The sequence below is a fragment of the Vipera berus genome, assembly GCF_964194415.1.
Source record: "Vipera berus genome assembly, chromosome: 2".
Classification (NCBI taxonomy): domain Eukaryota; kingdom Metazoa; phylum Chordata; class Lepidosauria; order Squamata; family Viperidae; genus Vipera; species Vipera berus.
Window position 1 is genome coordinate 262,546,122 of NC_138203.1, and position 23,626 is coordinate 262,569,747.

The following is a 23,626-nucleotide window of genomic DNA, read 5'->3' on the forward strand; positions in this document are numbered from 1 at the left end:
CCCGAGCTAGCCATCCACGCGAGTGAGCGCTGCGATAAAATGAAAAACCAATCAGAATCTGCGATCCTGCTCCTGACCAATGAGAAACACTTTCATAGATGCACGCCTTCTCGGGTTCTCCGACAAATCGGAAAGAAGGAAACCCGACAGGAGGTGGGACTAGAGTTGCAGCAGGTTTCATCAATCAGAGAAGATCTATTTAAACTCAGGGGTCTTCAAACTTGGCCCTTTTATGACTTGTGGACTTCAACTCCCAGAATTCCTCAGCCAGGCATGAGGAAGTCTGGGAGTTGAAGTCCACAAGTCATAAAAGGGCCAACTTTGAAGACCCCTGTTTAAACTCTATGCTAAGAAGTTACGTTGTCGGCTCGTTTTGTTTTATGTTTATAATAGTACGATCCCAAAGATGCTTTTTCATGAGGCAACAAACCCATCAGGACCAGATTCAGCAGTCCATCTGCATTTAAAAGACAAAGGCCACTCTTTCAAAGACAGCAAAGTCCACATTTTGGACAGAGAGGACTGTGGTTTGAAAGAAGGGTCAAAGAAGCCATGTATGCCAAAATTGAACAGTCCTCTGTCAACAGAGGGGGAAGGGGTCAGACACCATCTGTCTCCAGTCTACAACACAGTCCTTTCAACAGTTCCAAGAAGGCTCCACACCCATTTGCACTACTCGGGTGACCCTGACTGGCATCAACAACTCTAAAACAGGGGTCTTCAAACATGGCCCTTTTATGACTTGTGGACTTCAACTGCCAGAATTCCTCAGCCAGTGTGCCTGGCTGAGGAATTCTGGCAGTTGAAGTTCACAAGTCATAAAAGGGCCAAGTTTGAAGACCCCTGCTCTAAAAGAAGGCAAATGACCAGCTGTCAGGAAAGAATATAAATCCTTCCATTCCCCACCATCCAGTCAGAGCTGAAGAAGCTTCTTGGATGAGAAGCGAAATGTCTTCAAAGAGAAAAAAGAAAGTCCAGTTTCCTTGGGAAAAAGCACCTTTGGGATAACCATGACTTAGATGACAGAGAATCTCCGTAGACATAATAGTATGATCCAACTAAGTAGTGTTGGATCACACACTATTCAGAAAGTTTTTCCATTTATGAACTGCCCTATTTTGATCTGAAGGATCTCCTGGAGAACTACAAGTTTTGGTTTAACTTTTTGTTTGGGGAAAACAAAAGGAATTGTAGGAGGTTTTGGCTGTTTATACAAAAAAATCCTTACAGAACATCTTTGTAAGAATGATGTGAAGTATATATATACGCTTCGTGCTTGTGCGAGCAAAGCGTGATCGGAGCTGCCGTCTCTCTACAAATATTGGTGGGGTTGTGTGTGGTGCTGGCTTTGTTGTTGTAAGCGGGTTGGTTGGCTGTGTTGTTACATCCTGATTGGATGATGGAGTTATTGTTTGCAGCTTAGTCAGTCAGCTGTTTTGTAACATCCTGTGTGGCTGAGGTGTTGGCTGTGTGCCCATTAGTCTTTTGTGTTGTAATGACTTGGGTGATGGGCTGTGTGATGACATCCTGAGCTCTAGTGTAGTGATATCCTGAGTTCTGGGCTGCAACATCCTGGGTGGTTGGCTATGTTGTGACATCCCGAGCTTTAGTATTGTAATCTCCTGAGTTCTGTGATGTAATGTCCTGAGCAGAAGGCTGTGGTGTAACATCCCGGGCTCTGGTTTGGCTCCAAGTTTGCGGTCTGGCTTTGTGTTCATGGCGTGTGTCAGAAAAGAAAAAAAAACTTCCTTTTCTAGCACCTTAAAGCAACAGGACATGAAATTGACTTTGAAGGAATGAAATTAATCTCCAAAACTGAACACTACAATAAGAGAATAATTATGGAAGCCATCGAAATAGAGAAACACCCCCACAACATGAATAAACGTGACGATACCTCCCGCCTACCAGACATCTGGAAACTAGCCCTAGTCAACAAACAGGTCCCAGCCACAAAAACCGACACCGGACCCACAACAACACAGGACGCCACCACCAATCATCCTCACCAGACTCAAACCCAAACCCACCCCATAGATGAAATGCAACCACCATCCAGAAGCCAAACCACGGCGGCATCTCCAGCTGCTGCACCCCCTCCCGACCCCCACACAAAGCAAACTGACACACGCCATGAACACAAACCCAGCTGGCTTCTGACAAACAGAAGCAATGGGGGAAGCAGAATTTGCTTAGCCACCCCTTGATTCACTTAACAATTGCAGTAATTCACTTAACAACTGTGACAAATAGGTCATAAAACTGGATGTGACTCAATTAACAACCGCCTTGCCTAGCAATGAGAAGTGTGATCCAAATTATGGTCATAAGTTGAGGACTACCTGTATTATGTACTATAGGAAGTATAGAAACAACAAAACATTTACTAAACTTTGTGAAATCAGATAAAGCATTTAAATTAAGATGTAATTAATTTTGCACTTTTCTGATCAAGAAGGATACACAGCTAAGCTATTGTATAAAAGTCTAAGTAATTTTGGAGTCAATGACGAATAAGCCTAATTCTACTGAAATATGTGGTGCAGTACAGGTGGTCCTCAACTTACGTCCACAATTGAATCCGAAATTTCTGTTGCTAAGTGAAACATTTGTTAAGTGAGTTTTGCCCCATTTTACGACCTTTCTTGCCACAGTTGTAAAGCAAATCACTGCAGTTGTTAATAACAAGGTTGTTAAGTGAATCTGGTTTCACCATATACTTTGCTGGTAAGAAGGTCACAGAAACTGATCACATGGGCCCAAGGCAGTTGCCAAGCAGCTGAATTTTGATTACGTGACTATGGAGATCCTGCAATGGTTGTAAATATAAAAAATGGTCATAAGTCACTTTTTTCAGTCAATCAGAATAGAGCTGGAAGGGACCTTGGAGTCCAATCCCCTGCTCAAGCAAGAGACCCTATACCAGGGATAGGCAACCTTGGCTCTTTTATGACTCGTGGATTTCAACTCCCAGAATTCCTGAGCCAGCCACGCTGAGGGGAAAGGGAGAGTTTCCAAGCTGAGCCATGCTGGCTCAGGAATTCTGGGAGTTGAAGTCCACGAGTCATAAAAGAGCCAAGGTTGCCTACCCCTGCCCTATACCATTTCAGGCATGTGACTGTCCAGTCTTTTCTTAAAAACCTCCAGTGATGGAGCACCTACAACTTCTGAAGGCAAGCTGTTTCACTGGTTATTTGTCTTCACTATTAGGAAGTTTCTCCTTAATTCCAAATTACTTTTCTCCTTGATTAGTTTCCATCCATTGATTCTTGTCTTGCCTTCTGGTGCTTTGGAAATAAGATGACCCTCTCTTCTTTGTGGCAGCCCCTCAAATACTGGAATTCTGCTATCATGTCACCCCAGTCCTTTTTTCCTCTAGACTGGCCATGCCCAATCCCTGCAACCGTTCTCCATATGTTTTTGTCTCCAGGCCATTAATCATCTTAGTTGCTCTTCTTTGCACTTTTTCAAAAGTCTCAACATCTTTTTTGTAATGTGGTGACCAAAACTGGATGCAGTGTTCCACGTATGGTCTTCTTATTTATAAAGTAGTACTACTACTTCATGTGATTTTGATTCTATGCCTCTGTTTATATAACCAAGAATTGTGTTAGCTTTTTTTTGGCTGCTGCCACATGCTACTGACCCATGTTTAAGTGACTGTCTACTTATTAGGACTCCAAGGTTCCTCTCACAGTTACTGTTTTTGAGCCACGTTTTGCCTAATCTGTACTTGTACCTTTGGTTTTTCCTGCCTAGGTGTAAAACCTTGCTTTTCTCCATATTAAATTTCATGTTGTTGGATATGGCCCATTGTTCAAATTTGTCAAGATCTTTTGGGATCCTGAACTTGTCTTCTTGAGTGTTGGCTATTTCTGCCAGTTTAGTGTCATCTACAAATTTGATGAGTTGTAACTTTGAACTATTGTAAATAAAGGATTGCCTTTACTATCATACTCCAAAATATATAATAATAATAATAATAATAATAATAATAATAATAATAATAATAATAATAATAATAATAATAATAATAATAATAATAATAATAATAATAATAATAAGGACTCAGGGCGGTGAACAGGGCAAATATATAAAAAATACAAAAATACGAAAGTTAAAAGAAAATTAAACATATGCCCGACTAAAAACAGTAAATACAAATATTAAGAATGACCATAAAACCCAACCCATCCCCCATCAGGCCAGGCCGGCTTGTTCAAATAAGAGTGTCTTCAGATCGCGACAGAAGGAGCGAAGGTCGGGCGCCATCCGGAGCTCAACCGGCAGCCGATTCCATAGCTCCGGGGCGCCCACAGAGAAGGACCTCCCCCTGGGGGCCACCAATCGACATTCTCTGATCGGTGGCACCCTGAGGAGGCCCTCTCTGTGGGAACGCACAGGGCGGAGGGAAGTTGATGCCGGCAGCAGATTGTAGATTGTAATAACAACAACTATGGAACATTTATGATATATATCCACATGTATACGCATAGACAGGAGTTCCCATCTGTGTCAATCAATATTGCAAATACTGCACATCTCACAATTGGCTGTCATATAGACAGTTCACCCCATTTAGTAGTTCAGATATATGGCTAATGAATTAGATGCTCAGAAAGCAAAACAAATTGTGCAATTAACAAGTAATTCAGGTTAGGTTATTATATACCTTTTTCTGCATTCAAAGCCAACTGTGTTTATCTGTCATTGCCTAATATCTGATTTAAACCTAGGATATTTTGAGAAACTCTTACAAGCAAAATAGCTTTTGAGGCAAAAGAGGCAAATTAAAAATCTACATTTTTCTGAAGGAGAACTACATATCTGATGAAGTTGTTTTTGATGGAGACAGATTCTTTTAATCAGTGTTTTTTAACATTGGCATTGGTTTATGGATTTCAAATTCACACTTAGTTGTGCCAGAAATAAGAGACACTGCTTTAAAAACACCAAGGCATGATATAGAGCTGATCAGGAAGTATTATTTGATTACGTGTCATCAAGTTGTTGTCAACTCTTGGCAATCACATGGTCCTTCAGCCCTTCTGAGAGTGTGCTTGTCACTGCTATAATTGAGTCCATCCACGATGGTGACGGATATTCTCTCATTCTTTTTCTTTCCACTTTGTCCAGTCCATGTTGAACACAGCCCATGGAATGTGATATGGGAAACTATTGCCTACATCAGGGATCTTCAAGCTTGGCCCTTTTATGACTTATGGACTTCAACTCCCAGAATTCCTTAGCCAGGCATGCTGGTGAGGAATTCTGGGAGTTGAAGTCCACAAATCATAAAAGGGCCAAATTTGAAGACCCTTGGCCTACATCATTCTGACCATTGTAGGTATCCTGGCATTTGAGTATCTTTTCTATGCCTTTCATTGCTACTTTACCATCACTAGTCTCTGGAACATATCTGGTATGTATCCTTTACTGTTGATAATCAGTCTTAAAAGGCATGAGCTATTTATCACTTCTATTATTTTCACTGTCAATACTTGTTATGGTATGCAGTTTGATTTTTATTTAGTGTCTTTGGAAATTAATTGAAGTTAATTTATTATTTATTTATTTATTCGTTTTATATACCGCCCTTCTCCCGGAGGACTCAGGGCGGTGTACAGAGCAAAGTAAGTATACAATAAACCAACAATAAAACAAATAAAACCCCAGATCTACAAATAAAACCCCAAATCTATCAGGCCAGGCCGGCTTGCTGGAATAGATAGGTTTTTAAATCTCGCCGAAAGGTGCGAAGGTCGGGGGCCATCCGGATTTCGGCTGGTAAGCGGTTCCAGAGGATTGGCGCACCCACCGAGAATGCTCTCCCCCTGGGGGTCACCAGCCGGCATTCTCTGACCGGTGGCACCCTGAGGAGGCCCTCTCTGTGGGAGCGCACAGGACGGAGGGGTGTTGACGCTGGCAGTAGGTGCTCCCGTAGGTAATCCGGACCCACGCCATGTAGGGCTTTGTATGTCATCACTAGCACCTTGAATTTCACCCGGAAGGCAACTGGAAGCCAGTGCAGCTCACGGAGCAGAGGTGTAATATGGGAGTATCGGGAGACCCCCAAAAGCACTCGTGCAGCTGCACTCTGCACCAGCTGAAGCTTCCGAGTGGTTCTCAAGGGCAGCCCCATGTAAAGAGCGTTGCAGTAGTCAAGACGAGAGGTCACAAGTGCATGGGTGACTGTACGCAAGGCATCCAGGTCCAGATAGGGTCGCAGCTGGCGCACCAGACGAACCTGGGCGAAGGCCCCTCTAGTCACAGCTCCTATATGATCTTCTAAGGAGAGCTGTGAATCTAAGAGGACACCCAGATTGCGAGCCTTATCTACGGGGGGTAATAACTCGCCCCCGATATTTAGAGATGGAATAATCTGAATATCCTGACATGCCGGTATGTACAGCCATTCAGTCTTGTCCGGGTTGAGTTGAAGCCTGTTCCTCCCCATCCATTCCCGGACCGCTTCCAGGCAACGGGACATCACGTCGAGGGCATCACTGATGTGGTTTGGGGTCGAGATGAAAAGCTGGGTGTCATCAGCATACTGATGATAACCCACTCCAAAACCACGGATGATCTCACCTAGCGGCTTCATATAGATGTTAAACAGGAGAGGTGAGAGGACCGACCCCTGAGGAATTCCATAAATGAGAGGCCTTGGGGTCGATCTCTGGCCACCCGCCGACACCCACTGTGAACGTTCCAGAAGGTAGGAGGAGAACCACTGAAGAACAGTGCCTCCCACTCCCAATCTCCTGAGACGCCGCAGTAAGATACCATGGACGATGGTATCAAAAGCCGCAGAGAGGTCTAATAGGACCAGGACAGAGGAATGACCCCTGTCCCGAGCCCGCCAGAGATCATTCACCAGTGCGACCAATGCCATCTCCGTGCTGTGCCCGGGCCTGAAGCCCGATTGGTACGGGTCCAGATAATCAGCTTCCTCCAGGAACAAAGGGAGCTGATGCGCCACCACGCTCTCAACAACCTTCGCAAGAAAGCGAAGGTTGGAGACCAGACGATAGTTGTTTAAAACAGCTGGGTCCAGGGCAGGCTTTTTGAGGAGGGGTCTCACCACCGCTTCTTTCAAGGCTGTGGGGAAACTGCCCTCTTTTAATGAGGCAGTTACCACTGCATGGATCCAGCCTCGTGTCCCATCCCGAGCCGCATAAACCAGCCAGGAGGGGCACGGGTTCAATAAGGATGTAGTGGAGCTTAGCTTCCTCATGATCCTTTCTACCTCGTCCAGAGTCACAGGATCGAACTCTTCCCAGATAACATCAACAAGACTGTCCATGTTCTCATCGTCAGACTCTGCCCAGTTGGAATCCAGACTGGTCCGGATCCGAGCGATTTTGTCCAGCAGATGTTGGCTAAATTCCTCAGCACGACCCTGCAAGGGATCCTCCTTCACCTCTAGATTAAGGAGGGAGCGGGTCACCTTAAACAGGGCGGTAGGGCGATTATCTGCGGACGCGATAAGGGCAGCAAAGTAATTAGACCTTGCCCTCCTTAGCGCCGCGAGATAAGACCTCGTAAAGGACCTTAGTCGCGATCGGTCGGATTCGGATCGGCTGGATCTCCCACAGCTCTCTAGGCCCCGTCTCTGCCGTTTCATCTCCCGGAGCTCCGTAGAAAACCATGGAGCCCACTGGGATCTGCAACGGGTCAGGGGCCGCATGGGTACAACTCGGTCGAGTGCTTCTGTGGCTGCCTTTTCCCAGGCTTCCACCATGGCACTGGCCGAGCTATGAGCAAAGGAGGCAGGTGGGGGGCCAAGCGCTGTTTGGAACCGCCCAGGGTCCATAAGCCGCCTAGGGCGGTACCATTTCATTGGTTCAGTAACCCCACGACGGGGAGTGGCAAAGCGGAAGGTCAGCCGCAGGAGATGATGATCTGTCCATGACAGGGGCGTAACAATTGGAGAGCCCCCACCCAGATCATCTAACCACTGTCCAGATAGGAAAATCAAATCGAGCATGTGTCCTCCTACATGAGTTGGGCCCTGGATTATCTGCGTCAGGTCCATGGCCGTCATGGAAGCCATGAACTCCCGAGCCAACTCAGATGATCTCCCCAGGGATGGTAAGTTGAAGTCACCCAAGATCATAATTTTGGGGAACTCAACCACCAGTCCCGAGAGGATGACAAGAAGCTTGGGCAGGGCTGCTGCTACGCGACTAGGTGAAAGGTACACTAGCAGCAAGCCCAACTGAGCCTTAGGGCCACATCTAAGGAGGAGAGACTCACACCCGGCTATTTGGACAACAGTGGCCTCTTGCGGATACAGGTTCTCCCTCACCGCTACCGCCGCTCCCCCGCCTCTTCCCTGAGCCCGAGGCCTGTGTAGCACCCGGAAACCTGGTGGGCAAAGATCTACCAAAGGGACACCACCCTCAGGTCCTAACCAGGTTTCCGTAATGCAGGCCAGATCCGCATGTTCACTCTCAACCAAATCTTGGATGAGAGGAGCTTTATTGACTATGGATCTGGCATTAAGATATACAAGCCTGAGCTCAGGTGGTTGATTATCTTCGCTCCCGGTACCACGGGCCGAAACCAGAGGGTCGGAGTGCATCACCGCTTGAAGATAGCGGGGACGCACTCCTGGATGTTGATGCTGTCCTCTGTTCGGACACCTACTGCCATTCCCTACCGTCGTTGGAATAGGTAATCCCAAACTCCGCTTCGGGGCCCCAAGGGTAGCTAGTCTAAGCTCCCTCTCAGCGTGATCAATCTCAGGCCTGGCCTGAGTAGCGGTTGGTGGACACCTCCCGGTATCTGACCGAAACTCTAAACCCTCCCCTCTCCCTAACCCCATAAAAAATTTAGCTAGAAAATTAACCAGGGACCTCTTATTAGGTTTGTAACCGAGGCCCCTATCCCTGCCCAGCCATCTCTCTGGGTCCCAACAATTGGGCCCTTCATCAAGAGGTAGATTGGTAAGTGAGGCGGGTCGCATCCAGGAGGAGGGGGAACCCCTAAGGGCGAATAAGGCAGTGATGGAGTACTTGAGACGAGTCATTGATTAAAGAGTGACTTCGTAGCTAATAGACATGTCCGTGTAAGCCATTATTTACAAATGGGGAAGATGTTAGTAAGATGTTAAAGTAATAAGGGACTCAATATTAATTAAAATTAGGTATTGATTAGGTAATAGGTATTAGACCCGGTCAATTGCTGCCATTGTTGCCGTTGCCGCCGAGCTCCGGAGGGGGGAGGCAAGGCTACACAGTCAGTTGTTTTGCCAGTCAGTTAATGGGTGGGGTTTTAAAATAACAAATTAATCATGTTTTATCTTTATGTCATTTTATAAGAGTGCTAATTATAATAATTGAATGCCTAAAGCAAAGGACTGAACGGAGCATATTGACCTGAACAGACCATATTGGGCATTGCCTAAATAGTTCATAAACAAATATGACCTAGTTAAAACCTGGAAGTTTGCTGAATTGCAGAAGACTACAGATGACTGCATTTAAGTCTGGATACAAAAACTGCTGTTCAGTCCAATATTTAATATCATATTTTAATGATATAATGATTGCTACCACAACAATTATTGTATCGATAATCAGCCCTGTGATTGGATTGCTCTGTGTTGGCAATTGTTTCTGAATATTTAGACTCTAGTCTAGATTATTCACGTTGCTGAAGTTTTTTTCTGGTTCCTAGTTTCTGATTTGCACAAAACTTGGGGTTGGACTAGATGACCTTCAAGGTCTCTTCCAACTTATTATTATTATTATTATTATTATTATTATTATTATTATTATTATTATTATTATTATTATTATTATTATTATTATATGTCTGCAACTAGCCGCAATATATAGTCTAGCCCCTAGGTGGCAGCCAATAAGTTTGAATCAACCATTGCTGCTTGGAGATAGCCAATTGCAGCACAGGAGACTTAAAGTCTGGGTTGCTGGAGAGCCGTTAGCTGCTCCAGCAACCCACGTGGTGTTTCACAAGAGCCCAGTACATAACACTGTACACCTTCAAAGGAAGCTATAATGTTTTTTTAAAAAATAAAACCATAACATTTGCATAAAAGAAGTACACAGTTAATCCTATACACATCATGCCAGACAGGGAAACACTAGCATCTACTACCTGGAATTGAACGTTATGTCTGAGAAATTACTTCCCGTGAAAAGATATCAAATTGCCTAATAGCTCTCCTAGGCTTAAAGTGAATTAAACAGTATTTGCATAAATGTGCATATGAAAAAAGGAGGTCATCCAAGACTGAGCACATTTGGAAAACATCCCAGGAGGATAGTTTTTGGTTTATTTAATGGGACATAACTCAGAGAAGGAGGTGACTCTCAGCTTAACCTGGGTAGCTAAAGTTAACAATAACCTAAGCCTGGTGAGACTGGTTTGTACTGATCTGGTACTAGTTCTGTACACCACTAAGAAATCCCAGGGATATAAGCTAGACTGGGAAGTTGAAAAAAACTTTCTAGGGGGAAAAAAGGCAATGGCAAACAATGTATGTAATTGATTCAAGGCTACCATTATCTTAAACACCCATGAAATGACAGTGAATAATTTAAAATAAATAAGGAAAAGATTGAAATTGTAACATTAAAATGCTGACTGGCGCTTCACTGGCAGGTTTTGCTGTGGCACGACAGCTGTTGTTTTTTGTTTTGCTGATTTTAAATTATTAATGCAAACATCAAACAGCCTCTCTGTGAGCTTTGTGACACAGAGCAATATCTTGCAATTTAATCAAGGATTTGACGATCCCCTTGTAGATGTCTGGCTCATCCTCTTGGTTGGGGTTACGGTAGTTATTTTTAGAGTTCTGCTCCCTCCCTGCCACCTACCCTCTTGTTTATTTTCTTAGCTTGATTTTTAGACTGAACCTTAGCATTAGGTAAAGGGTGGCTTTGACCTCTTCACAAGGTCTGGCAAGCTTTTTTGCACGCCTAATTGGTTTGCAAACAGATAATCTCCATGAGATCACAAATGGGGAGGAGGGCAGTAACCTCCCCCCCACCCCCACAGCTGTCATTTTTGTGAAATTCTTCTCCCCGTGTTGCTTCAGCAGATGGCAGCAGCTTGCAACCTTAGTAGTGCAGAATTCTGACTGCAGCAAAGTCACACCTGGTTAATATTTGCATGGGATTCTGTACTGTACACTGGAAAATACAGAACGGAGGGCTAGAAAGGGCCACTTACATAACATCGTCCCCCAACATCAATTCATTCACCAGAAGCTGACATAAGGTCAACATTCCCTTTACCTTTTTAACTACATGCTACAGTTTGATTTTGAGAGGAAAAAAACCCAAAAAAATTGCCGGATTGGAAAGCAGTCAATGAGGAAATGTCTCAGGTTGAACACAGAAGATTCAACAGCCTTAGATGCAGCCTTTAGGTCAGCAATTTGTGTTATTCATTTTTCTATATTTACATTTATTTTTCTAAGTTTGATATCCCAGGTGAGTGATAGTGGGTTGGAATTGCAAACACGACAATAGGTAACCATCAAAAAACATAACAGTAATAACAAATTGGCCCTTTTCCACCAATATGTATGCTAATAAAACTTAGCTAAGGAATTAAAATTGTCTCTATCTTCTAAAAACCATGAAGGATGGGAAGGATGGAGAATCTTTTGATAAGTTAAGAAGTATCCATCATTTGTTTGGGAGGGTGAAGCTGCAGGTCACAAAGTGGAAAATGGCTACATTTTAGATTGTATTACAGGCAGTCCTCAATTTACGACCAGCTGCTTAGACATTTACTTCCAATTTTTTTAAAAAAGGCCCATAGCAAAGAATTGGTTCGCTTTACAATTGATGTCTTTGCTTAATGACCACCACAAAAAAGGTTATAAAGTCTTTTTTTATAGTTGTAAAAAATCTGCTTTACTACCATCATGACTTATGGCCATGATGGGCAAACCCCATTACTGTCATAAACTGAGGATTAACTGTATGTGGTCTTTGTTTTTTAACTATGCTATTCATTTGTATCCTGCCTTTATTTTTTACGAAAAACTCAAAGTAACAAACCTATCCAACACGGCTCCCTCTTCTTGCTTTCCCCATAAGAACATCCCTGTAAGATGGGTTGGACTGAGAGATAAGCTGTTTCAATCCTTGCAGTATCATTTTCATGGGTTTCCCACTTTAAAATATCAGTAAACTAGGCGGTTCAGCTTTCAACAATCATAGCTAGTGGATGTTCCAAGTACTGCTGTCACGACACCCTGAGGTCAGAGATTGCCTAGCCCAGGGTTCGGGAACCTTGGCTCTTTTATGACTTGTGGACTTCAATACCCAGAATTCCTGAACCAGCCAAGCTGACTCAGGAATTCTGGGAGTTGAAGTCCACAAGTCATAAAAGAGCCAAGGTTCGCTACCCCTGGCCTAGCCTGTACCTAAAACAGATGAGTAGTCCATTAGATCTGGTCTTCCCTGTTCCAGATCAGGTCTATGACAATTCACCACAGCCTACTCACCAAAGCCAACTTACCACGGCCAACTTGCCATGGCCAATTTGCCATGATCAATTTACCGCCGGACAACTCACCATGGCCAATTTACTGCAGTACAACTCACTGCGGGACAAAAGTTATACTAGTATCAAAGAAATGGTGGAACAGAATCATTAAAGAAAGGATGAGAGTTGACCACAGTGACTTGGTTGCAGTGAGTTGTCCATCCAGAACTTAGTGCTTTGCTTTTCCTTTCTCAGCCCTTCTGCCCATCATCCAAGAGTTCTACCATCTAGGTAAGCTTTCACAATCTGGAGATGTGTTGCCTACCAACTCCCCAAATTCCTACTTAGCATAGCCAGTTTTTGCGCTAGGTAAGGACCTGGAGTTGGTTCAAGAGAGCTAACAGGTATTAGATGAAAGAATGATCTAGGTTAATTATGACTATACAGATGGAAGTCAATGGAGATTCTCAATCATCCAGGTCATGGTTGTCCCAAAGATGCTTTTTCATGAGGCAACTGGACTTTCTCGTTTACACTGATGGAAACAACCCTCCATAATGTTTGGAGTGGGGGGGGGGAGAATTTAAATATCTGGAGAGAGGATCAAAAAGGCAACATAGTGACTGTTCCTTCATATTTCAGCCCACCATCTTGGTTTTTAAAAAAATTATCTTCTGCACACGCACCTGAACCTGGACAGAAAGTGTCTTCCCTTAGCATTGCTTTTGGCATACTATTTTCTCCATCCCCATCCTCTGATTAAAATTGGTATAGGTGGCTTCATCCATTTCTCTGCAGGTACATATTTGTGCATTTTTTCTAGTTAATTCAGAAGATTGTAGTGCTTCTCCCCCACACTAGTAAACATCAGCTTGGCTTGGGACAAAAGTCCTAGTGCCCACCTCACCACAGAAATTTTAATTACATACCCTCTTGGGATCAAAGGGCTGTTCCAGAACATTTAACTGGGTAAAAGGTTCCAACTCTGACAACTCTAGGGAATCAGTGACCGATAGCTCTGAGTCACCCGGTGGTGAGTCAAAGCGGGTCCAAAGAGCAGAGAGGAACCAAACATTTCGAGCCACCATTTCCTATTCCCCTCTCCCTGCTCATTTAATGGATAACTCAAGAGCTACAAGGAAGAGGATTCTGAAGAGCAAAGGCCTCTCTGCTCCAATGGTAGCTTTACAGTCCTGTGTTACAGTTCTGCAGTTTAATAGAAATTGGTGTGATGAAATTGATGGCCATCCCCAAAAGGTCACACTTTACATTGGCAAGATGCTAGACCAGGGGTCTTCAAACTTGGCCCTTTTATGACTTGTGGACTTCAACTGCCAGAATTTGTCAGCCAGCGGGCCTGGCTGAGGAATTCTGGGAGTTGAAGTCCACAAGTCATAAAAGGGCCAAGTTTGAAGACCCCTGTGCTAGACAAAGGTTAAGAGAAGCCAAGAGGCTATCCAGGGGCCATCAGGTTGTCCACAAAAGCAAGGATTCCTATGTGTGCATTTGACCTCACTAGGCTGCCAAGCAAAATCACACAATGAACTCGCAATGTGTATGCACAATGTTGGGGTTCTTATCAGGAACAGTGGAAGACCTCCCAAGGTCATAAAGCCTCATTTGGCCTTTGAAAGGCACCCTGCGATTGGGCTGGGATTACCCAAGAAGTATGACTAAAATCAAAACTGAATGAAATAAATACATATAATTAAATTATTCCTTTTCATGTTCTCTTACAAAATGTAATTGGGCAGCAATTTTTGGAAGGGTTCCCACAGGTTTGACTGACCGCAGGTGGCCCTGCCAATTGAATGACTACGGTATGTGCCATCAAATACGTTTAAACAGTAGTTTATCTGGTTTTGTGACCAGGGCTCTTATGTGTGTCTTAAATGTGGCTGTGAATTGGCTTGTTTAATGTATACTTCTGTTATGTATACAGTATATGTATATAGGAGATGTTCACAGAGATAGCCACTGACACCACCAGGTGGCAGGGTGCCCTGTCAGGATTGGCAGGGCAGTCTTTGGTGGGAAATCCGGACAATGGGATTGGTTCCAAGGATACCTGGCTAGGTATATAAGAGGGGCAGTTGCCCCTTTGTTTGCCAAGTCTGTGCTACTGTACATCAATAAAGAATGTTATGCTGAACCCTGTTGTCCTGCGTCATCCATCTTGGCCATGTGGTCCAGAGCTCACGATCGAACAACTTCAATTTAGAAATGGTTATGATGATGATAACTTTATTGTCACTTTGAATGTACACCAATCAGCATACATCAAAATGAAATTTCGTTGCATACAGCTCTCAAAGGGTCACCACCTCCGATATATACTTCTTGTTCAGGGCCCACTCAAATTTCACATTGTCCATTTTAGTCTCTAGGGAGTGAACGATGGCAAACAGGACAGATGGAAATGGGGCTCCATGTGGATTAGCCCTCAAATTAGCTTGTATTCTGACAACCTCGCCTTCTTTCCTTTTTCTGATCCTGACTCTTCCTTTTCCTTTAAGAGGCCTTGCTTCTTTTCACCCCTGGAGCATGCTGCTGCCGCCGCCACCAACTCCTCCAAAAGCCTCTCTCTCTCTTCCTCTGGGCCTGCCGACAGCCTCATCCAGTTCCTTCGCTCCATAAGCTCCAGGTCCTCTCCTCCTCTGCCTCCTCTGGAAACAGCCCTGATTTGCAGTAGAATCCATCACTGGGCCAGCAGTCAGATCTTGCTGCTGGTAGAACAAATTCAAACAGCGCCAACGACTTTTAATGGTCTCACCAACAGTTCCAAAACAACTAGAAACTCGCCAGGCCAGCAAAGATTGTCGGTCGTATGTCGTATGTTACCTTAGTTCCACCATGTTGCTCAAACACATTAAAATCTTCCTGATCATGTGGCCTATAGCCCTTACTATCCCTCCCAAAACTATTCGCCTTCAAGAGCCAATGCAGCCGCAGCCATTCCAGGCGCCGCCATCTTAGAACTTATATGTAGCAGATATACAGTGCTTGAAATAAGCAAATAAAATCTGATTAGACACAGTGAAGTGAGACATCTAAGATCAGAGGGATAACTTTAATGAGAAATATAGCTGGACCAGTAAAGTAAAAAAAATGTTTTTGAATGGAGGCTTATGTAAGCTAATAACGAACTGTTTATTCCTTTAAAATTCAATTTCATCAGATAAATAAAGCAAACCACTGCTTCCTCCCCTTACTGAGAAATACAGATAACTTTGCAGAGCTTTTAATTCTGCTGTTTTCTGATGTTCAGTACTAAGAATAGCAGGGACTGTTCAAACTGAGGAAAAATTATTACACCCATTCTCGATTTTCCAGGTAGTTCATATATCTTCGAGAGAGGGTTCATGTTTTTCCTATATAAATTGCCATCCAGATTAAACTATTTTCTCCAAACCTAATTATTTCCCCTGTAACCTAATTATTTAAAGAGAGAAACCATCACCACATCTAGGAAAAGCAGACTGTTGTTTTTCTCTTCCTTCTCAGTATGGAAGTATATGGAACCATAAGACCACCAATCTGAAAAGAGTTTAATCAGAAACAACTTAAGTTCTCTTGCCCATCCCTGGCCTAGGCTGTGCTTGAAAATGTTCTCTTAGATCTATCCACGTCTGAGAATAAACACAGTCGTATTCCTTCTCTGTCATGCGTCTTGTGGCTTAGTTTGGGAAGCGCCTGGTGCTGCTGGGACAGGCTTCATGGTATATCTGGTGGTAATGGTACGGCCTGAAACGCAGCGGTATTCAGCATTCTCCTTCTTTTCTTTGCCATTCTGACAGATGGTGAGCTCCACTGGCACTGAGGTGGTGGTCTCCTTCTTGATCACCTGTATGGAAAGTTCAGTGCATGGAGGGATTTTGGCAGGCAGGAGGACCTCTACCTTCTCAGTAGTGGTGGTGGACTCACTTTTCCCTTTCTCCACTATAAATACATTGGAACAACCCAAGGTCACCTGGAAAGCAAAGCCGAGTTTTAAGCAAGTGGCGTTGCTGAAATGGAAGCTCTGGAACACTGTGGCAGTATATTCTCGAGTGGAGTTGGTGGTGAACGCTTGTTCGTATTCGGTGCAGTTGGTTCCCACAATCTCATCAATCAGAACATCCTGCTCAGCTTCCACTTTCTTTTGATCCCACAGCAGCTTGGCGGTAATGAGTGGGCGGCCCGGTTTCAGGGGCCGCAAATGAGATACGCTATCATCAAAGTTGATCTCAGTTTTATAGTCATGAATGCGCTCCCCTGGCCAGGCAATGTGATACCATCCACCACGGTTTGGATTTTTGTAGAGCAGCCAGACCCCCCTCTGCACCACGTGGGAGGAGACACGGTCGTTAAAGTAACCATAGGTGAGGTTGGTCTCCTCCTTCACCACCTTGCTTTGACCTTCATAGTTAGGATGTTCGTACAGTGTAATTTGGGAGTCAGAGAGATCTTGGTGAACTAGCCGGAGGGATGAAATCCTGTTGTTGTTGTCAATCTCAGGATAATCCCCTTCCTCAAAAACAATGCCATCCTCTTCAAACTTAGAGAGCTTGTAGGCCACCCAGGGCTGCCCTATCACCTTCAAGGAGGAGATACAATCACCAAAATCTAATTCATGCAGGTCAGGGACATCACAGGTGAATTCTTTTCTGAGGCCCTCAAAATTGGGCTTGTCATACACAACAATTCTATTCATGCTGAGCTCTTGGGAGAACATAGAGGCTTCTTCCTAGTGCTTCTTCCAAGGCCAGAGGAATCCAAAGTTTGTTTTATCCCAGTCTGTTTGCTAGAAAGAATTCAGAAAGTTAATTCCTTGGTTCTGCTGTAAACAATCTACATAAAGCAAAATATTTGGTATGTGTCTGTATGGATAATCACCTCTCTCTCTCTCTCTTTCACATCATCCAAATTTCTACTTTTGTGAAACCTGTGGCTTAAGGATGGGGAGACATTTTCTGGGTAAAGGAAACATTTTCTCAATGGGAAATCTGTTGGGAGCCTTGCATTTAACAGATGGGACCAAAGTAAAAGGTGGAGAGGATGACCCCCCCTACCCCATTTCTTAGTTTTCTTCTCTTTCTGCCATGTGGGCAGAAAAAACAGTGGCAGACCACTCATCCTAATTCTCTGATCTGAATGTTAACTGAGGGTTTTGAAATTAGGTCAAGGGTCATTCAAATTAGGTCCAGGGCTGCAAGCAGTCTGGAGTCCAAAGCTTGTTCACTCCTGGCTTAATGCCTCAGTACTCATCCTTAACCGCAAGAATGAAGCCCAATTGTATTTGCTGGTATCCACCCTTTATTGTGTTTATTTTTATCCTTCCCTTCATTGTTTTTCTCTTTGCTGCTAAGTAGACAGGGTTAGGGGTTTCAAGGTGCAGGAACAGCTAAACCGTATTGCATTGTATATAGAATTATGGAAAGCCACTGCCTCCCCTGGTGCTAATAACCCCCGTGATCTTGAAATTAATTCAAAGAGAGAGGCAACTGCTTTTGTGTTTGCTTTAATGTGGCATGCAATTTAACTTCTTGAGACAGAAATAATCTTTACGGTCCACAGTAGTTTCCCAGAAAAGTTTACAAACAGTTAAGAAATTGTGGACTTTCAGAAAGTACAAATGTTTATATAAAGTCCTTGACTTACGACATACTGGAGCTTGCCCTTATGGTTATATGTTGTGATGCAGATCTCCCACATTACGGCCTTACATGGGTATACATCATTAAGCAAATGCTGCAGTCATTAAGCAAACCCATTGTTCTCTATGGGGCAAAATTGGAAGTAAATGCTGATTTTCAACGAAAACATTGCAATCACGGTCATGTGACTGCAGGACGCTACAAATGGCCATAATTGCTGAGTCTCTGTAATCAAGTGATTGGGAGGGGGGGGGAAGGGAGTCTGGCCATTGGAAGTTTGGAACCGGATTGTAAGCATCTTTGGGGGGTTTGTGGTAACTTCAAATGGTTGTAAACTGATCAGTTGTAATTCGAGGACTACCTGTATTGAAAGAGAATGCTGAAAAGCCACAGATACCCTCGGCAGATATTGTACGGGCTGTACCTGTCCCAACATGTATTTCCTTGACCTGAACTGCCACCTTCATTCCCCTTTGGGGGCTGTTTATACATAAATGAGAGAGAGGAGTGATGGGGGATAGCCAGGTACTATTCCTGGCAAGTTTCTTGAGATATCAGGTTAAATCATGTTGGGAGAGGCTGTCTCTGTCCTTCCTCCCTCCCTCCCTCCCCTTTAGCTCACAAGGTTCCTTCAGAGTAGCAGCCCTCCTCTAATTTCATAAGACAGTGAAGGTGATTTAATCTGCTTGACAGATGTAAACCCGTTTGCCCTGTGTTGCAATGCTTGGAGGCCTGAAACACAGAGTTCTGCTGTTGTGTCCTACACTTGTAAACACTGTGCCCTTGGGCTCCTAGAGACGGGCCTACTCCTTCCCCACCATCCAAGCTTCCAGTGCCTCACATCTGCTGAAGCTAAAACACTACAGTATCAGGAGCAGCTAAACTTTCTAACTGCCTGTAGTGATTACTCTTTATCCTTGGTAAGCGCTGAACAAGAGGTTGTAGCCATTTTAAGTAATGAAAAATAGGATGAATTACAGTCAGTCTCTCCCATCCTCTCCTCCCCCCCACATTACACACAGGCACACATTTGCAGCTCACCGTGGCACGATTGTAGGAAATTTTAGCAAATGGTGAGAGCAAACATGAGGGTATTTCAGGCAAGGGATAGATAGAATATTGTTAACACTATGTCTGCTAGACTTGGAAGAAAATGTTTAAATGCTATTGGTTTTGCTATTTGAATACAAGGGAGATTGTGCTCAGATAGAGTACGTCATCCAAAATCACCTGGGAGTTTCTAGCCCAAAAGTGGATTTGAACCCGTGTTTCCTTCGTTCAACATCGTAACCACTTGCTACTCTAGTAGTATAATTATCATACTACATTGACTCTCGGATCAAATGAGCTGATTTCAGAATTCATTTGTATCGCCATAGAAAATACAGACAAAGCAGATCCACATAATATTCAGTAGGAGGGTAGTCATGAAATTGTGGATCCACATAATTGGCTTGCACTTCAAAGCATATTTATTGCACTTGTAGTCTTTGCTTTTGGCAACTTCTAATTGGCTCTAATATAATAGACTGGGATCTGAACAAGTTCGTGAACAATTATATAACCGTTTCTCTGCATGAACAACAGGTTCCTCACCCAACCTGAGTTTCCAGCATGCCAATTGGGTTATCCAAATTGGCTGGGTCCTTGGCTGCCTTGGCACTACCCTCTTGGACTGGGGATGCAACAAAAGCATGATGATGACTGAAGCTAATAGTAGCAAACTGATCATTGAGTAATAATCTTAATGATCACAAGATTAATGTGCAGAACCCGTCATTCAGCTATTGATCAAAGCAGTGGCGTAGCGTGGGTTGTCAGCACCCGGGGCAAGGAAAGTAATTTGCGCCCCCTAACCGGTGGATTTTAGCTCTCTCTCTCTCCGCACCGCACCGCACGCCTGGCACCCCCCCCTCCACAGTGGGCGGCGACCCGGCGGCTCGGATCGGATTCGCAGGAGCCAGGCAGGGGCAGAGAGCTGCGAGTGCGAGCGCACCCCCCCAGATGTTGCGCCCGGTGCGGCCGGCCCCCCCTGCACCCCCCACGCTACGCCACTGGATCAAAGCCAGGCTGCTGACCCAATCATGCTAGAGGGATGACATGATGCTTGTTCTGGAAAGTCACGCTTACAGTTCTGGAATGATAAAATCCAAAAAATCATTAAGTGGGAGCAAAGATACACAGAAAACCCTAATACTTTGCAGCCGTGTAGTGGTTATCTGGATTTTAGCAGCTTTGATTTAGTAATTCTGTATTCAGGGCACAGTTTAAAGCAGGGGTATCCAACTCTGGCAAAGGTGGTTTTTTTTCTTCTTCAAAAGTCAACTGGACTGGATAACTACCCATCCTTCCACCCCCCCATCATCACAACTACAGGTAGCCCTCGACTTACAACAGTTTGCTTTGTGACTGTTCAATGTTATAATGGCACTGAAAAAAAAATGACATGACCATTTTTCACACTTATGACTGTTGCAGCATCCCCATGTCATGTGATTTCCATTCAGATGTTTGACAACTGACTCATATTTATGACATTTGCGGTGACGTAGAGTCACATGATCCTTTTTTGCGACCTCCTCCTGTCCAGCAAAGTCAATGGGGAAGCCAGACTCACTTAACAACCATGTTACTAATTTAACAACTGCAATGGTTCACTTAACAACCGTGGCAAGAAAAGTCGTAAAATAGGGCAAATCTCAACAAATTTCTCACTTAGAAACATAGATTTTAGGCTCAGTTGTGGTCATAAATTGAGGACTACCTGTAATCAAGCTTCTTGGATGAGAAGTGAAACATTTTCTTCTCCCTCAAGGAAAAAACAGTCCAGGGGCCATTTGAAGAAAAAAAAGTATCTTTGAAACAACTACGACCTGGGTGACTGACAACCTTCACAGACATCCAACCTTGGCAACTTTAAGACTGAAAGCAGGACAAGAAGCAACGGATGGAAACTAGTCAAGGAGAGAAGCAACCTAGAACTAAGGAGAAACTTCCTGACAGTTAGAACAACTAACCAGTGGGACAACCTGCCTCCAGAAGTGGTGAATGCTCCAACACTGGAAGTTTTTAAGAAGAGACTGGACAGCCATTTGCCTGAAATGGTATAGGGTTTCCTGCCTGAGCAGGGGGTTGGACTAGATGACCTCCAAGGTCCCTTCCAACTTCTTCTTCTTCTTCTTCTTCTTCTTCTTCTTCTTCTTCTTCTTCTTCTTCTTCTTCTTCTTCTTCTTCTTCTTCTTCTTCTTCTTCTTCTTCTTCTTCTTCTTCTTCTTCTTCTTCTTCTTCTTATTATTATTATTATTATTATTATTATTATTATTATTATTATTATTATTATTATTATGACGTGTGGGCTTCAACTCCCAGTATCCCCCAGCCAAATCAAACTGATAAAAATAAATATTCCATCTATTCTCTGATTTGTGCCCACATTAAACAAATTCAAATCACCCCATAGGATCAAAGGATCCTAAGGGGTAATTTACATCACTAACTTCTAATCCTTACTCAGAATTAAAGGATCTTGGACTGGACATATCCAGTGTAAAGGAGCATACCATTTCTGTCTGGGAAATATTGTTACACTGGGAAGTTCTTTTTAATGTCTAAGTGGAATATCTGTCCCTTTAACTTAAATCCATTATTTTTTGCACTCTGAGTGGTAGAGAGCAACTCTTCTTCCTCTCTATGACATCTGTTCAAGCATTTGAACTGTGCTATCAGCCTTCTCAAGGTTAAATATCACCAGATATTTCTCCAGCTCCATGACAGTATTTAAAATATTATTTATGGGCCACTGGAAAATAAAATGAGTAAGTCTCAAACATACTAAGTAGTGAGGAATCTGTGATATTTAGCTGCAGATCTCATTTGTTTTTTTTTTACCTGGCATCTGACTGCAAATCTCTGAAATATCTGTCTGTCATATCTTGTCTATATATTCCGGATGTAAAAAGTCAACTCCCTAAGCTGCCAAACTATTGAGCAATTCCAAGATTTCTTAACTACTGGTATGCTGGATTGGAACACTGAGCCGCAATCCCAATACATCTGTAGGGTACCAAATTGAAGAAGACTAATACATGCAAAGGAACACACAAATTTTTAAAATACAACAATAGGTGTGCACTGCAAACTGATGTAGGATATATTAAGATTATAACAAGCTGGAAGTTCCTAATTCAAATCCCAAATATCCTTCTCATGGCAGAGGGTGCGTCTGAGACATGAACTTAAGTTCTCTCTCATAAAATCTGCAAAATGAAGAGAATACTATTGACTTACCTTCAAAGCATAAATCAAGATTACTACTGTAATGCATGCAAAGCACAGATAGTGAACATTGTGCCTCCCAAATGCTTTGGATTTCAACCTTCATTAACTCAAACCAGCATGGAAAGCAGTTGTAGTAGTAGTTCAAGACATCTTGATACACCAGTTAGGCGTCACTGAGTTGGGCTTGACTCAACCTGAATACATGGACCATCTTGATCTCTTTCTTATATTAGGTCCATGTACTCAGCCTGAGTACTTGCAACTCTACTACAGACGTCTTATAATTCTTTTGATCTTGTCTCTCCATTGTCTTTTTCCATGGCCTCAATTTGTCAAGGTAATTTTTTTTCTAGCTCATAAACCACAGTATGTGGGCTTCAGTTGTCTACAACTGATTGTACCTGAAATGTCTATATCCTTCATGGTCTCCTCTATATTTCTCTTTACCTTTTCACAATACTGTTCATCTTGAGCTATTCTTGAGCCCCCAAAACAAAGCCGTCTACTACTTTCAGTATTTTGGTATCACTTGCAAGTTTATAGAAACATGCTGGTTGACATTATCTTTGTCTTAATATTTAGCTGTAGTTTTCCACTGACTTTCATAACGATCTTTTCTTTTTCACTTGCTTTTAATGCCCTCTGTGTATCTCAGATCATTAGTACTTCAGCCAATTTTGATTTCAGATGTCATCCGTCCCTATCAATTTCATTCTTATATTTGCCATTCAAATTGGACTCCTACAGTTATAGTATGCTTCCTTCTCTGATCTGTGATTTGAACAATCGTTTCTCCAACTCATTACAGTAATTTCTTGATCAGTGCAGAAGTATCATACTAAAGTCTAAATTATTATGGTAATCTCTCTTTCCCAGAGGACTTTTACTTTTCTACAAATTAAATTGTTTTTCCTTGAACAACTGTATTAATCAGCCCTATCCCAGCTACTATATTATGCTTCTCTAATGAAAGAGGCATTGGTGACCTACTCACAGCCCACCTGGTTTGCCAAAGCCCATTGACTTACCTGAGTAGCACTCACTCCAAGAGTTTCTGCATTTCTCAAAGCAGTTGTTCCAGCAGAATCATTTATACTCCAGCATTAAGAACACACCTCTTTTAATAGGATGCTGAGCTGCTTTAATCTTGTCAGGACCTGACAGAAACCTCATGCTTTATCTGCCCCAGACAACACCCACGTGCTTGGGAGAACTAGAACTTCTCACGCTGAGAGCATGAC

The 23,626-nt window shown here is 43.3% G+C and overlaps 1 protein-coding gene across 1 annotated transcript; it reads right to left on the minus strand.

The window, feature by feature from the left end:
* Positions 1 to 16,132: 16,132 nt before the first annotated feature.
* Positions 16,133 to 17,185, minus strand: LOC308661322 (epidermal differentiation-specific protein-like; the record flags this gene model as incomplete). The annotated part of the gene is made up of 1 exon (XM_081316245.1): positions 16,133 to 17,185. One exon carries the CDS (start codon positions 17,183 to 17,185, stop codon positions 16,133 to 16,135), a length of 1,053 nt encoding a protein of 350 aa, XP_081172371.1.
* Positions 17,186 to 23,626: the final 6,441 nt, after the last annotated feature.